Raw genomic sequence first — 17,921 nt, 5'->3', positions numbered from 1 at the left:
CCTAAGGGTGCCAAAGTGGGTGCGAACCTCGGCTTAACTGAGAGAAGCGGCCCGGAGTGAGCCGATAGCAATATAGGCTTCTTCTTCTTCTATCGTGTTGGTTGTTAGATGGATTACCAACTTCAGCCCCTGACATGACTCATGTAACGATTACTTACTTACATCAGTAAGTACTTAGTTACCGGGACCAACGGCTTATCGTGTCTGCTGATTCAAGCCTGTAAAGTCTACCAAACAAACGACAGTCTCACAAAGTGATTTCCACAACCGGGAATCGAACCCGGACCTCTAGATCGTAAGCCTAACGCTCTGACTACTAGACCTTTTTTTTTTGACGTGACTTATTGTAGATTTGTAAATTTGCCGCAGATGGCATTAACTACTTGGCCGGACAAATGGGGAGCGTTGAAGGCTCTCACCCGATACAACGTTTAAGACAACAGGCCTGAGGGTGCCCAGTTGGGCGCGAACCTCGGCACAGGGCGTCGTCTGAGAGGAAAAATATTTGAAAGAATTAATCGACCCTAGTGGGTCGATAGCGATAAGCGCTGAATGAGGGAAATCGTCGACCACGCCGGTGGGGTTGGTATCGGAGCCCTGAAGTGTTTGGTGTCGCGAGCTGATTGGCTGCCTCTATGGCTAGAGTAATCGGGTCGTCGGGATCGACTACTAGACCACGGAGGCTGTAATTGAAGGCATTTCAGTGCGTTTGGTAACGTCCAAACATTGGGACCTCCTACATAGCTTGTACCGTTGTTCGACAGGCTTCCTTATTGCATTCATTACTGGTTCTGAAGGGTAGTACGTGTGTTGCTTACGAATGAAACCAAACATGAATATCGATTGTAAACGAGTGTCAAGTAAAAAGCCGACTGCATAATATTATAGTAGGGACGGTGTTGAAATGTGAAATGATTTCTGAATGTGGTGAGAGTACTTATAGCCTTTTTAACCGACTTAAAAAAGAAGGAGATTGTCAACTTGATCCGTATGCATGTAATAATTCGTATAATTTTAGTCTATTTGAGATTCTAAACACGTCTGTCAAATTTCATTTCATACTTTTTATTTGACATTTGAAGTCAGTTTTTTGATTTTTATTTTAGATTTGGTGCAAAAGGCATTAATTTCTTGGCCGCAAAATGGGGAGCGTTGAGGCCCCTTACCCGGTAGTTTTACATAGGTACTGTAAGATAGAAAATAATCGATCGACCTAATATCGACTGATACATCACTATGCTAATGAACGTTACAACACTAGCTTACGTACCTACTTAAAGTAGATAATGCGCGGTAAGAATTAGGTAGATCTTTCATTTCTTTTTTTTTTTTTGAGGCGATCGTAAAATGTTATATTATTGAAATATAATCACTTATTGTATTGAAATGGTCGTTCTGTTTAAAAGTAGGCGGTTTAAAATAGTCACATCGAAGCAATTCATCTAAGAAAGCAATATTCCTTTTTGATATTTGTTTGTATTGCGCACTTACTTTTATATGCGCAAATGTCAAATTGCAATATTGCTTTCTTAGATGAATTGCTTCGATGCGGCCATTTTAACCCCCCAGATGTATAAACGCTCATGCTCATAATCTCTATCCGGGTTGGCAAATGATACAAGTAATCAGGAGATAAGTAGGTATGAAGCGATGGTTTTAGATTACGATGGTTCGCAGTATGGTTTTAACTGTCTGAGAACTGATATTAGGCAGCTAAATTACTCAATTGTATACCAATATTTTATGTTTATTTTTATTTTTTTAAAGAATGTCTAGGGCCCTGTGCCGAGGTTTTTCTTGCAGCTTCTTTTCCCCGGCTATATAGGTTGTGAGAAGCTGCAGTAGTTTTAGGCGGATGAGACGTTCGTTATGTAAAAATTGACGATTCAAAGTGTAACTATGTTACCAACTGAATAAAGATATTTTTTAATTTGATATTGAATTTTCAAGATAATGAGCTTTTTTTGACGTGACTTATTGTAGATTTGCCGCAGATGGCATTAACTACTTGGCCGGGAAGATAATCAGCGATATCATGCGATTGTCCGGATTTCTGGCAACAGGCTCGCCTCCTATTACACGGGACTTAACAAAAGGTAAGGAGGTGCATATTAGTACCTCTGCCTACCCTCCGAAGATACATGGTGCTATGTTGGTTGTAAGATGTAGACTTTACGTCAGGATTTTATTAATGTATTTTTAATATGATTATTGATCAGGGTTGATGAGGTTGGTAATTCACCTTTCAACCCACACGATGGAAGAAAAAAATGTGAGTATTATGTCAGATTTGTCGCGGATGTTCACTATTTTGCTGGTGAAATGGAGAGCGCTGAAAGCTCTAGGCTAAAATTGCGCCAGTAATTATAATTGTAGCATACATGTCATTGGTCAAAACGAGTGAAATAAATCAGTCACTGGTTCTGATTGACATTTCCTTGAAAGAAAATTACTAATTAGACCTACTTTCTTTGGTCTTTAATTTTTAATTGACTTGTTTTATATTGTTAATTTTAGAAAGTCATTATGTGCTCCGACTTGGTAATCGAATGGCATATGAATGTTTACGTAAAATATAATATTAATTTTACTTTTTACAGTTGCGTTTTTTAACCAATGATTGTTTGGATCTTAAATGATTCACGTGCTCAGAAATGCACATTCCCGAGAAATGCATTTGAACTGGTTTTCCTTTGTGAATATGTTTTAATGTATAAAGTATATTTGAATTTGAATTTAGATAAAAGTATTCTTCGGCTGTCTGTCTGTGTTTCTTTGCTACGAACATTCGCCTAGTCACCACAACCTGTACACATTACATAACGCTTCTGGTTATCCTCAAACCGTTCGATATCTTGTTGAAACTTAAATCGCACGCTATCGCAATAACCTGCATCGTCTAATGGAAAGATTTAAAAACTATAAACATTGAACGCTGAACGTTTGCTTACTCATTCCTGGGGTTGCCATGTGAATTTTAAATTTAAAACTGTGAGAGAAATAGAAAAGATTTTCGCGTGATATATGCAGAACGTTAATTTTAGTGCAATGTAAAATGTAAACTATATTTTTTGCAAGGTTTTTAGCGATGATAATGTAATTTTCATGTGATAATGTGTGTAATGTAATGTAATCTATTACTTTAGTTAGTGTATGTACACACATCGGAATTTTTTAACACTAAGTATTTATTGAAAATAAGTACAATGGTCATTTTAATAGCCTTCTGAGTCTGTTGGAAAAGTCTAGAGATTCCCAAGTTGGTAGGTAATATTTAAGCTGACCAAAATTCTACCGCATCTCACACGCTGTCAGATTTTTCAGTTTTATATGGAATTAGCGACCTGCCTTGGCATCGCTCGGGTGCAATGGTGAGGAAAATAGGATTTTATTTACGACATCACATTAAAAACCTCAAAAATAACAGTATTTCTCCACTATTTAATGGATGTTTTTATACATAAATAAACCTTCTTCTATCTATTAAAAAAACCGCATCAAAATCCGTTGCGTAGTTTTAAAGATTTAAGCGTACATAGGGATATAGGGACAGAAAAAGCGACTTTGTTTTATACTTTTATACGTAATTTCTGTTACAGAACAGATAAGCTCGATTTTTGGTTTCTTAATTTGAAAAACCTTGATGACGTCACTTGAAAAATTCGCCGCGTAATGTCACTAGATGGCATTCGAGATTTCAAATTAACAATTGGTAACTAAAATTCTATACTCTCCGGCAGCAAGTACAAAGTTGCAATAAGCACTATGAGGGCTGATGTGGTAAGCCGTGTTTAGACTCGCCATAATCCGCGAGAAATACCCCGAGATAAACCAAGCATGTTTAAAGCGCATTGTAAACCAGCCAAGTTCTCTTACACAGGAAAATTGGGACTCGATATTTTTTTAAATTATATGCGAACGATTTAAGACATCTAGGGGGATAAAAGACCACATCGAAGCAAGTCCACAATGCAAACAACTGTCAAATTGCAATATTGCTTGTTTCGATGAATTGCTTCTCCCCCTAGTAATGATGTCGTAAGCTGAAAGCTGACAGCGCGGACGATACGGAAGAACCTCCATCTTTGGCTTACATCGAATACGATAAACTGTTGTTGTTGTTTAAATTCACCTTATATAAGGCAGGCAACGATCTGAGGACCATACAGCCTTGACTTTAGTAATATGATATTAATAAGCTGGAGTATGCTTCATACTCCGCGGGGATTCATACAAAGATAACCAGCGGGACTTTTCAAATTTCGTGGTGAAGAACTTGTCCACTGCACATCATGCGTAAATTTCGCCACATAGCGTGCGCAGACGCCGCGCCGCCGATGAGAGCAAACTGCCTTTAGCGTTCTGGTGATTGTCGGCACACACCTTTACATGTTTAGATAGACTAAACATTATGCAACTAACACTCTCACTTAAAGTGCTATACACATCTGTAAAATACACTCGCGTATCGCGCGATAAATGACCAACCCTATTATTTATGCGGTTATGCGATAAATTGCCTTAACCAATTCATATTATACGCTAAGTAATCAATCACCTATTGTTGAACTAAAAGCGGTTCCTAACCCTACTTCTTCTATCGTGTGGGTTGTGAGGTGGATAACCAACCCCATCAACCCTGGTGTCAGGGTTACTATTGAGCCGCCAAAGGTCCCTGACATAGCTCATGTAACGACTACTTACATCAGTAAGTAGCGACCGGGACCAACAGCTTTATGTGTCTTCCGAAGATAATCAACTTAATATCCTACCCTGTGGCCTACCCTACCTACCTACATATATGTGTAACCTACTGATGTAGCCCACATATCAGTACCTATATCAGGAGGTTACACGTATAGATAGGTAGGTATACGTATACAGTTATGTCAACCACTCAAAAACGGCATCCTTGAAAAAGCTTCGCAACTTATTTGCAGTTCAAATACAATTCTGTAACAGCCGTAAGTTTGTACAGAGCTTGACGATTATTGTTGCCCAAATGGCTATTTTATTGTTTTCGAATGTTCAAGTTTGCTTAATGTTCATTAATAATTAAATACACTACATGCTTATTTGCTGGAGCTTATGCATACGAAGTCCTTTGTTTCGACATTGTGTTGTAACAATTTACATACAGGTAAACCTGTATAAATCAAAGGATTGTCTTTTTGTTTCGTCGAAAATGTATCATCGTCTTTTGTTTGGAGAAAAAATCCTTATAGAAAATATGTCATTTGCTACTAGTGAAAGTTAAATCAAAATGTATTTACTAGTTAATTATACTTGGCTGTACGACTTTGCCATTACTTAAGGGAAAAACAAGTTAAAAACAAAATAAATCAATTGTTATAAATAGGTACGTTTTATTGTGTGTTCGTTTTGAGAGAAATTCAAAAAATAGCTGAGCTTCTTTTATTTATTTTTGATTTCAAAAAAACATTCAAATTTTGAATTATAATTCGATTTCTATTTGCTTTTTATTCGTTTAAAATAATTGTGCGATTTCATTTACCATTAATTTTTATTATTATTCATACTCATTGAGACTGGCAGCTTGGCAAGTATTCTTCATTTTTTCAAAATGGCTGAATTATCACGTACATTTGCCAGTTCAACGTACGATATTAGTCACATCTGACGTTTGGTTTTTGCTACATTTTCACTCTTGTACATTCGAATTTCAAACAGTTGTAAATTCAAACAGTTTAGGGATACCCAGAGGAAAATATACATTGGATGACGTCACTTCAGGAATCTGTGTTAAAAATTTGGAAGCTATTAGCTGTATTACACCTGGATACAGACGGTAAGATATGGGACGACTTAGTTTACACAGATGTAGTGTGTAGCAAAATTATACAAACTAGTAATTTTGTAATGAATATTGATAGTAAAGTCTTATTTCTATCGAGAAGTACCTATTTGGCGTTTTGGTTTTTGGAGTATTTTGACGAGTAGTGGGTGTATTGTATATATATACATACTATATATTTTAATAAGATTACATTTTACAATGATGGACTTTCCAATCGACGTTCCCCAAACACACAATAGATGGAGCTGTTCACTTTTAACGTGATAATTACCAATTTTCTCATTGCTGGGGTACATAATTATTCAAAAATGTAATGTAATGGCAAAAGCATTATAAAACTAATTGTTGCTTAATATTTCGACCATTATATATACAATGATGTTGCTACCTATATTGCTTCTCTTTATTTTGATCAGAATAATCATGGGTGGAAGTTGTAATTGTACCTTGGTGTAATAAAAAGGGTCATCATTTATACCCAAAAACAAAGATAAAAGATGCATATGTCTGTTATCCATGAAATTAGGAAGTTTAGTAAACGAAGAAATACTTAAAAACGCCATCTATCGTGTTTTTGGGGAACGCCGATTGGAAAGTCCCACATAGTATTATTTTTTTTTTTGGTTATTTTGTCCGTAGGACAGGCAAAGGGATCATAGCCCATACAGCCAAGTCATGTGTTATATTTATTTATATATTTTTAGTCCACATAGTATTAATGCGCGGTAAGAGTTCTGTCAAAGTACGTAAACTAGTGTTATGCCGTTCATTAGAATAGTGATGTATAGTCGAAATTAGGTCGGTCGAATCTTTTGTATCTAACAATACTATACACCTGTGTCTACTCCGTTGGGGATACATGTGATGCTATGTTGTGTTGTGCATTTGTCGAGAGTTAGAGAGTTAAGACATATCGTTAAAGAATCACAGAAGGATAATAGAAGGAAAGAGAGGAAGGGGAAGACCAAGAAGAGCTTACATGGAACAAATGAAAGAGAAGCCAAACGTCGTGTCTTATAAGGAAGTCAAAGAATTGTCTTTTTATAGACAAGGATGGAGAATGCTTCACAGAGAAGAGAGAGGGTTAAGACTTAAGACGTATTATTAAAGGATATAGATATTAGTATCATCGACAAGCTTTCGCAACTGAGCGATCAATCGTTGTTTGTCTCTTTAAACCGAGTATAATAATATTACGCAAATATTATAAAAACTAACATCATAAGTAGTCTATTCTAGTACTCCGAACGTCATGAAAGATCGACCTAGTGAGATAGCTTACATAACACCATCAATATTTCATCCTATACATTCCCTAGCTTTTCTTGGGAACTTTTTATACTGAAACAAATTACGGATACGTTTGATATGTAGTGTATAAGCTAATGGAAGAAAAGTGGATGTCTGGCGGTTTTTTGAAGCAAGGTCATTGGCAGGGACGTCTGGGTAAACAGAGTGCTGGTGAGTAACCGAGACAGAAATAGAGTTGCGAGGGTAGCGACCGAGTTGCTAGATACTAGAATATAAATAACGTGTAACTAAGTATAACTTTTCCTGAGAAGTAAATTGATAGGCAAAGACATTTTTTTTGGCATGACGCGGTTTGCGTATTTGCCATCGACAAAACGAGGAAACATTTCATAAAAATAAAAGGAATTTAATGAAACAGGAATTTCGGAAGAAGGATCAAAGGATCAGAGGATAGGGATATATAGGATAGGATTATATATATATTTATATTATTTCTTTAGATAAGTATATATTATTTATTATTCTTTTTTTTTGTTATGTTGGTATCATTATATGTTTATTGCACCAGCCCGTGCTTCAATGATTAATCTTCTTTCACTCCAAGGTTGCCTGGCAGAAATTGCTGTTTAGCAATAAGGCCGCCTATTGTGCTTATGTTTTATTTGTATGTTAATGTCCTTTATGTTGTTGTGCAATAAAGTATAATTGATTGATTGATTATAATTTTATATCATTAACACAGATAAATATGGATAAGAATTTATATATATCAAAGTTATTATATGAAAGAAAGATAGGAATACTAGTAGGTAAAGGAATATTTATAGAAAGTAAATTACGATATAAAAAATTAGTGTTATTTATAGGACAAGCAAGAAATATGTGGTTAATATCGGCAACGTCCAGCCCGCAGTCACATATAGCACAGTCTATAGACATTTTTTTTGTTTTGGTTTTCCCCGAAGGGTAAGGCAAAGGGAACTATGCCCATACAGCCATGTCTTATGTATTTTTTTCCTTGATGATGATTAATGAAATGATGAAAGATGATGACGATGAATGAGGATGAAACCAAAGCCCCCACCCTCGAAGCAGACTCCTACTCCGAACCCCAAACGAATTAACTCAAAAGTCCGCATGGACTTTCGAGTTATGAAGTGGCTTGTTGGCACGAAGCGACAATAGATAGGTACACTTTGTTTATTGAATATTCCGATATAATAACACTGTAGCGAATGCTTTCCGACTAACTTAAAGCGATCATTAACCATAAAACACCACTTCGTATTAATTATTTAGATTATTCAATGTAGAAAGCAACCGTCCCGTTCCCGTTCCCGCCAAAAAGTCGATAGACAAAGACAACTTACTCCATTTCAACACCTCTATCGTTATCCTGTTTTCCTCAGGGTTCGCTTACCTAACTTGAAGATTTAACCAACAAAATATAGGCAGTTGCTTAAACGCTACGTCACATTGCATATATATATTTTGTACAGTGAGATACGACCCTTAGGCCTCGTTTAAGGACGCGCGGGGCGTCAAGCGGCGCGGGGCGCGGAGCGGGCCGCCGAAATCTCAAACATAAGACGATGGACTGAGTATTCACAGAGAAGCGATGTTTTTACAATACACTATCATATAATATTTTAAAAAATGCCAGAAAATTAATTTAAAGCTCATGAGAAGCTTACTTTATATGTAAAACTGCTAATTATAAGATTGATTAATGATTACCTGAATGATAAAATAGATATGCCTGGCACGAGCATTAAATGGGTTCCTCTAACTTGTAATGTGTACCTAAATTGATTTAAAAGACATGTTGCTGTTGCAGTTTCTGTCAGTTCTTGTCCTCAGCCATAACACTTTGCAAAATGACGTAGATTCAATAATGTTAAATTGTCCTTCAAAAAGTTTATCCATGAAAATTACGTTGAATAAATGTTTCTGATTTCTGAACGTTTTGCACGCGTGCAGGGACACCGTTATTGACTCGGCGGGTGACGGTTACTTAAAATATAAAAAAAACAATGTGCAAGAAAACGTACCTACAAGGAGTGTCGTGCTGGCTGCAGATGTCTTGCCTGGTGACTAGGATGGCGACATCGTGGTGGTGAGGATTTTCGTCATCCTCAGGGTTCAGTTGGTGTTGCCAGCGACAGAAGGAAGACAGGGTCGAGTCAGCATTGGTCGTCACCTCCAGAGCAGCTGCATTGACGTCTTGTAGCAGAATGATCTTGACAACGACCACTTTGATGTAGTTGCCGATGGAAGGGTCCATGTAGAGCGATGATACCTGTAGGAAGATGGGTCGGGTAAAATCTGTGAGGGTGATACTAATATAAAGTTATTTAGCCACGACAAAAATCAAAGATTATGGCCAAGTTTCACAAAGTCATAAACTGGTAATACGAGAGAAGTAAACAATTATAAAAAATTACAGTACAATTGGTTTTATAAATAACTAATAATTATGAATAACACTCGCTTGCTGTGGACAAGTCCCAGATGCAAATGCTACTTATTTGAACGTTCAACTTATACAGGGTGTTAGTGACACTGTAACAAATACTGAGGGAGATGATTTAGATCATCAAATGGAATTTCATGTCCGAAAATTCATAAAACATTTAATGATTTTTTTAAATTAGGTACTTATTTTCGGTTCCCTACTTTTGCGAAGGAAAATTTTATTCCACTTGATAACTACTCAGATTCATGGTCTGAATCATCGCTCAAAGTTATCGTTACGATGTCACGAACACCCTGTATGTATTTTAGTTAACTTCAACACCAATTGCTAATAGTATTCATTACCTAGATATTTAACAGTGCCATCAATCAAAAGTCCTTGGGACCCCTCATAACCGATAAACTTCATAGATTTCCGTTCAACCGAAGATAATAGTAGCTGGTACATTTGGCACAGCAGTAAACCTGAATAGTTCACGAGTGGCAAGTTACTTAGCAATGTAAACACAGCACACTAAGTGCTCGGTCGAAAGGGCCATTAAGTTGCGCGTAGATTACTCAAGTTATCGGACGGGTGCCAATATCAATTGTGATCAGTATACATTGTGAGATGACCTTGAAACCGAATGCATTGGCAGTTCCAAATCATAACATTACACCTCTGAATAGGGACACCACACCACCACCTCTCCTCTAATTGGTGATATGATTTGGTTACGTATTTTCATGCATGACATAGCTAGGGATGTAAATATAATTACTTTATTCATAAACTATGAATAAAGTAATTTTAGAAAAAAAAAATCATCTTCCTAGTGTTATCCCGTTTCTCAAGGAGTCCACTTATGCCCTTAGTCGCTTATCCGCTTGGAAAAATGATATTCAGTCAAAACGAGGTATCACTTAGTCCTAAAGTGACCATGCTTCACATGTTTTGTCAACGAACAACTAGGGTTGTTACTCGCTACTGATTGATACCTCATTTTCCCTGTCATTTTTTTACAGAGCCAAACAAAGCACTTCCCCTAAAGTTCATTGAAAGTAAGGGTGACTTTACAATTACTTTCATATGAAAACTATCCTGGACCAAAGTGGAATCCGTGATAGCCGTGATACGAGAACTCGTGACTTACATCGTAGTATCATGAATTCGAATTCCGGCTCGGGCTTTAAACCACTGAATTCGACTTTATGAGTTTGAATTCATGTTTGAATCAAAGATGATTTCCAAGATTCACGTGGTTTCCAAGATATTACATGGGACTTAAACATTGCTGGCAAGGAGTGGGTGTGTATTTTATACACCCCCCATCCCTTGCCCTCCCTTCGCCTATCCCTTCGGGTATACAAGCATGAAGCATCATGACAATGCTTTGTCATCTTATGAAAACTATGTTGCATTGTATTGGAGAAATCATGCTGTAGCATCGCATTTGAAGAATGGTTGAAAAGTTTAAAAATAAATAACAGTGCAATTTGATTTGAATACTCACAATGTTCATAATAGTGAGCAGGTAGGTCTCCAAGCTGGTCTCGTTGTGGAAGGCGGACATGGACTGGTCAGCTACTAGCAGCACCTCAACGTGGCGGGGCTTGCTGACAGACCTCTGTGTCCGCCTGGACTCTCCGGGTTCCGATAGCTGGTAGTGGTTTCGGCGGTTCTGGAAAGGATGATTTTAATGAGACTGGTCTTCGAAGACTGGGGACGAAGACTTTTTTATAAGTTTTAGTTTTGTATTTACAAATACAAATATAAGTACTTTATTGCATACAACATACAAAACAAGTTTTACACACATGGACGTAAGATACAGTATAATCTGGCGGCTGTATTTAAGTTGTCAATTTGAATTCTGTTTGGATATTTCATGGCTTTGGAATATTTAGTAAGTGTCAATTACGTTTTGTCAAAATTAAAATAATTAAACCAGGTTGATACATAGGTATATAATATATATGATAAATAGTATCAATATATGTCGAGCAAGGGCTAGTTTTATAATTATGAATTTACATTCTGCATCTGAATTTGTTGCTTATTTTTGATTAATATCCTTTGTTTTAGCAAGCTAAGTAATTAATATCATCGCGGTGAAAGGATTAGTTAATCAGCGTGGGATGTTTCGAATGGTAAAAGCAATTACAGAATTAGGACTGTTTGACGACAAAATCAAATGAATAACGCTGCTCAATTTTATTACAGAATTTCTTACCTTATTATTTCTGTTGTTTCTCCTTTGCGTTCCCGTTTCTTGACTTATGAAATTCTTATCCCTCCATTGATACGGCGGTTGTTTCGTCGCGCAGTTCTTCGCCGATCGTCTTCGTCTCCTCCTCCTCGGCCTGATCCTCCTCGGACCATGCTCGTTACTCATTTTGTTTCGATTCCTATTATTCTGAATATGCTTTTGTTGCTCCAGAGAATAACTTCCTTCCACTGAATTACTTGTCGATACACTTTTCGAAAACGAATGCGCTCTCCTCTGTTCCATTCGTAGCCTCATTTGCTGTCTTCTATATTCGGTAGGATTACGTCGCATCGCCTCTAATCTTCTCCTTCTTTCTTCTATGTATTCCCTACGTCTTTTATCTCTAGCCTCTTTAAGCGTTCTGTTTCTTCTTGATTCGTTTTGTAATCTTCTGTTTTGTAGTTCTCTTTCTCTATTGCTGAGGTTATTGTTAGTATTTGTTCTGTCGACTGATCTTTTAGCTCTGTGATACGCTGCGACTTTGTCAACAGCTGATCTTTTGAAGATGACGTGAGGTCGTGGTGCAGAGCTGTCGGTGGATAGTTGGTTGGAAGGTTCGATCCAGTATTCTCCATATTCTGTTCGTAATAGGCCCGCCTGTTGAGAGAAAGGAATTTGTTTAGAAACAGGTTTAATCAGGAATGCGTTTAAGTTGTTCTGCGAAAATTGAACCGGAGACTAGTTCTGCAAATCGAGACTGACAGATGTTTTACTTGGGGAAACGTATATCATCGATAAAGTTGCTGATATGTTAGCTTTCTACGTCTGGAGTCCAGTCGTTATTTCCTACGTCTGCGATAGTATTAATTGGATCTGCGTTCGCAGTTGGTTGACGCACGCGATTGAAAGATTGTTGGTTTATATTTACGTTTCTCTTTAATTGGGTCAGATTGTAAAAGAGCCATCAATTTCATGTTTTTTTTTCACAGAAGCGTTATGTTTGTTTGGCTTACGTTAAGCATATGGTAAAAACAAGTGTTTCCTCCTTGTATTTATTTTGCTGTTTAATTTTAGATAAATGAATCAGCATACAATTGAAACTCTAGAGAATTTCTATACAATAACTAATCAAACCAAGAGAGGACCTATCTAACCCACTTCATCTCCAGACAGATCAAAAGTAAACTCATCATTGAAAGTGACAGCAAACACAACCTCATCGAGAAAGTAATCAAGACAACGGTAGACAAATGGAAGTGAAAGGATTTGTCAAATTCGAAACGTTTATTGCCAAAACCAATTTATGGCGTCTACAAAGAGAATGGGGTCAATGAAACGTTGAAACTGGATTCACACGCGGGCTCGGTTATTATGACTAATGGTCGCCAAGAATTAGCGGGTACTTGCGAAATAGAAACTTGTTGCCCGACTAATTCGAGAACAGCAAGATTGTAGTTAATCCAACATGCTGGTTAGGTTTTATATTTGCTTCTACCAATGTAACCGTTAGGCTGGACGCATTTGGACACGTAGGAGTAACTATTAAGTAATTTGTGACACAGGAGCAATACCAACCTTCCAAATAGACTGGATAACACTTGGTCGTCGTAGACAAGTAGTCAACATAACGTAAGCTCACGACTAAATCCCAAGGAGTAGTCAGAGACAACCATAGCAAGATGAACTAAGTACCCACACTTCACGGAGCTTTCTGTTAGACCAACGTGATAGGACTAGTAGTCGAAAAGAAGAAATTCGTATCTATCCAAACTACTGACCTTAAGCTAATTCAGTATGTGTTTACGTAATAAAAAACTTGCTATCATAGGTATATTATTAATAAGCAAATATTATAGCTGCTAGTTTTCCAAATTAGGTAAGTCAATTTGCCTTCTAAGGTCAACATCATCATAAAAATCAAGAATGTCGTCCGTCCTATCGCGTGGCCATACAAAAATGATTCGCGATTCTAGCCAACTGATATTATCGGCACATAAACGGAAATCCTGGTTCCTAATTGCAATTTTTAATATCTATGCAATTTGTACTTGAATAACCGAATTAGGAAACATGACATTGGAAGTACATCTATGATGATGGAGGTCATAGGTCAAAAGCCTTTACTTAACACATTAGTTAGACCTTGTTAACTAATATAATAGTTACAGTAAATGTACAACTTTAACAATCATTATAAATTCTTAAATAAGCTTGCCTAATTGGGGATACGCAATTGCTTAGAGCTCTTAAAGATCCGAGTGATGATAATGAGGATTCTACATATCTAAAAAGAATTGTAGAAGTTAATACGAATAGACAATCTACCTAGAATAACCTAGAAAAGCTTTAGTACGATCTGCTGTGAACCGGCTTGCGTGTACTAAACGATTGATGAAAGTGGAGAAAGCAAGAGTAGTGAGGATCCAAGCAAATGGAATCCATAGTCTCTGCTACCCCGGCGGGAAATAGGCGTGAGTTTATTGTATGGGGTAGACAATATTACGCTTTCAAAATGCAATGTTATAGAAAATGATACAAGGCCGTTTGAAGAGGAAGCCATAGACCGTCTATGTACCCATGTCTAATGTAAGTCCAACCAAACACTGAATGGTGAATCGTCCATTCATTCACAAACCGGTTTAACTTGTATGGCCGCTTGCGTAGGGATTAATCCTAAGAATCTCTATCAGGTGATGTTTTAATATGAAGTTAGACATTGAAATCTGAGATATCTTTCTTAAAATAGCACATTACCTCTTCAGGTTTTGTTTTACTTCTGGCGTAAGTATGTATTTTATTGTTAATTACGGTCTCGCGCTGTACTTAACGTTAGAAATATTTCGCGTCATTTATTTATGGAGAAAGGCATCAAACTATACAGGAATGTTTGTATTTCATTCCAGAATCATTCTATATCAACATTAAGGTCTTTAGCAAAAAGTTTGAACTTTAGGAGATGTATGAGACATACCATTTAGCGCTCGAAGCTTTTAAGTACTTACATATTGTCATTGTCTTAGTATATTTCAGCACAAAATGTCCTTTTGGAGCAGTTTACCAGATTCTCAAATTCACCAGATTCGCAACTAACCAGATTCGCTAAACTGCTCAGAAAGGCAAAATGTGTACAATCTTTCTGCATGATACTACATAGGCTGTCCTGACGTTCTCCAAAAAGTAAGGATACTTGTAGAGCAGATATATTTGCATAGTTTCACAATTCATATTTCGCAATTCTTCCAGAAGCTTTCACTTACATAACGCCTTCTATTAGATAGCATTGAAGGTTATTTATTAAGTTTGATAAGTCCAAGATTCGCAACCCTGTCTGTTCGGTAGAACAAAGATAAATTGATTGATAACGGACCTCGCGCGAAATCTAATGGAAACCATTCCATCTCTGATAAAGTCGGGCCGACGGCTGGTGGACTGCGTGATTGTGGCGCAGAGATGGATTCGGTCGGTTTAAGGGCTCTGTCATAGATTACTTAATAGTTATTACGTAACAGATAAATCACTCAGTAAGAAATTTCCTATAAGTACATACTAGGTGCTTCGGAGGGCACGTTAAGCCGTCGGTCCCGGCTATTAGCCGTAAAAACACCTCCACCAACCCGCAGTGGAGCAGCGTGGTGGAGTATGCTCCATACCCCCTCCGGTTGATTGAGGGGAGGCCTGTGCCCAGCAGTGGGACGTATATAGGCAGTTTATGAGTTTACATACTAGGTACTATAGTAACCTACTCCATCTCAGCGAGTTTCATCGTCGACCGTTTTTGACGTGACTTATTGTAGATTTGCCGCAGATGGCATTAACTACTTGGCTGGACAAATGGGAAGCGCTGAAGGCTCTCACCCGGATAACGTTTAAGACAACAGGCCTGAGGGTGGCCAGTTGAGCGCGAACCTCAGCCCAGGGCGTCGTCTAAGAGGAAAAATTTTTGAAAAAAATAATCGACGCTAGTGGGTCGATAGCGATAAGCGCTGATTGAGGGAATTCGACGACCACGCCGGCGGGGTCGGTATCGGGGTCCTGAAGTGTTTGGTGTCGCGAGCTGATTGGCTGCCTCTATGGCTAGAGTAATCGGGTCGTCAGGGTCGTATTCATCGTCGTCCGACCACGGAGGTCGTAAATAGAAAGTGTCAAGTTTATTCACTAAGTACTTTCAGATAAAGAAACCAACTTTAGAAAAAAATACTTTCTAAATCCTCATCTACCTAATTACGTCTCTGTATAAGCAAAGATTAATACAAAGCGGGCGGGCGTCCGACCCGCGGTAGAACGACATTTTGTTACAGAATTCCACAAAATGAAATATTGGGTGTTTGCATTTAAATCAAAGTTAATACTAATTCAATAAAGTCAAGACAAGACAGAGAGAGAGAGAGAGAGAAAGTTGTCAAGTTAATTAAAAGTATTACAATAAATGTTTAAATAAATGAGTACGCGTATTTAATAAAGTTATATGTATTGCATTACTTACTAAAGCGGTTAGTGAAATCTTAGTTTTTGTATATTTCGTCAAAGAGCAATGGACGTTCATTGAAGACTTGCCTCGGACGAGATTCTTGGCCGGTCAAATGAGGTGCGCTGAGGAACATCTGGCGAAATAAGACACAATAGGTTCGTCTTGGTACCTCTTAGCTATCGAAATGTAGACCAAATGTTAAATGCTGACCAACTGCAAACTGTAATACCATTTTTATTGCAAATAAATGATTATGATTATGAAACCAGAATAATTTCCCGTTAAGCACAGTCATTATAATAATGAAATAGGGTTCTATCTATTTATCTTGATATTCAATCATACGAGACATGCGAAAACAAAAGAAAGCAGTTCTTTTTTCAAACTTGATAAGTTCTTACTTATAAGTTGTATGATTAAATTAATTCTAAAACCAAGTTTTTGTATTGGCACGCGTTTAGGAAAATAAATTATGTCAGTATCATGATACTGTCTAGAAGATTGATTGATGATCAGAGTAGTTTTATTGATTTTGGTTTATTGATGCTTAAGATAAACATAATATTCTAAGTTTACAAATTAGAATATTATGTTTAGAGGCCTAACTGTTGACCTTGTTGAAGGCTTCGGGTTCAAATTTTGTCTGCTTTAACATCAAGCTTTAGCTCACGACTATATCCCAATTGGGGTAGTCAGATGTATATCCATCGGAAGATGAACTAACTACCCGCACTTCACCGAGCTTTCTGTTCGACTAATGTGATAGGTGGTGAGTTATTTTTAATTTGTATAGCCGTCTGTAATCCAGCCAACTGTGTTAGTGAAAACTATTAAGATAAATTAATAACTCATTAGTACAAGACCGGTACTGGGGCTGTTTGTGTAGATTTTTTGGTACCTACCTAAAAAAAAACTGTTTATTTCAAACTAAAAATTGGGTACATTTTAAGGTTACATGCTGAATCTTAAAAGTATAAAGATTATTTGCATTCAACATTATGTTGAGTTCGTCTTACTCGCAGTACCTACTACTTATATAGGTTTTTTGGTTTCAGTGTGGGGTACTATGACTTTCTCATCTCTATGTTTTATTTTTACCTACTCGCTCCGTTTGTTAGTATTAATAATAATAACAATAATAATAAATAAATAAAATAATATTTTATTGTAAATTACGGATCTACCTACTTCACTCCAATCTCATCAGTCATCCCGTGATCATGGCACTTGCAACAGTGTCGAAATATTGGGAGTCTCATATCCCTACTTTAAACGCGGTATGAACCCGTTATTATGTGTGTTAATACTAACATATCTATGGGCTACGTCAGAAAATAAAGGATTTTTATTTATAATCTTTTCTATATCTACGTCTTTTTCTCTACCTTCCCCAGAGCATTTGCGCCCGTATTTTGTGCAAGCGAGAAACACACCGAGGTCCCACACTACAGAGGTCGTCTATAAATAAGTACGTAACATTGCATAATTAGTTTTAATTTGTTTTTTTTTTAACAGCAAAGGCGCGGATGGGGATTCCGCTTGGCTAACCTGGTGTCCAGCCAGTGTTTTATTTAAATTTCACGATAGCCTGCACGTTGCCATTCTTAGTGAAGGTCGATCGTTGATATAGCCATGAGCAATATCCTGTACCCACGTTAAATAGAACCCCGTCGCATTATGATATTTGACATTTACTGAGACTTACAGTTAAATTTTTCAA

At 37.2% G+C, this 17,921-nt stretch overlaps 1 protein-coding gene across 1 annotated transcript in view; it reads right to left on the bottom strand.

Annotated features, from left to right (window-relative positions):
- LOC126370655 (A disintegrin and metalloproteinase with thrombospondin motifs 7-like) overlaps positions 1–17,921 on the bottom strand; it is a 183,401-nt gene that overhangs the window by 38,349 nt on the left and 127,131 nt on the right. Inside the window, exons 5-7 of the mRNA XM_050015620.1 lie at positions 11,758–12,390; positions 11,038–11,205; positions 9,121–9,368 (exon numbers count right to left, since the gene is read on the bottom strand). Coding sequence (XP_049871577.1) covers positions 9,121–9,368; positions 11,038–11,205; positions 11,758–12,390 — 1,049 coding nt within the window. The remainder of the gene's footprint in view (positions 1–9,120; positions 9,369–11,037; positions 11,206–11,757; positions 12,391–17,921) is intronic.

Source organism: Pectinophora gossypiella, chromosome 11 (genome assembly GCF_024362695.1).
Source record: "Pectinophora gossypiella chromosome 11, ilPecGoss1.1, whole genome shotgun sequence".
NCBI lineage: Eukaryota > Metazoa > Arthropoda > Insecta > Lepidoptera > Gelechiidae > Pectinophora > Pectinophora gossypiella.
This window is presented reverse-complemented; position numbering and strand designations above follow the sequence as displayed.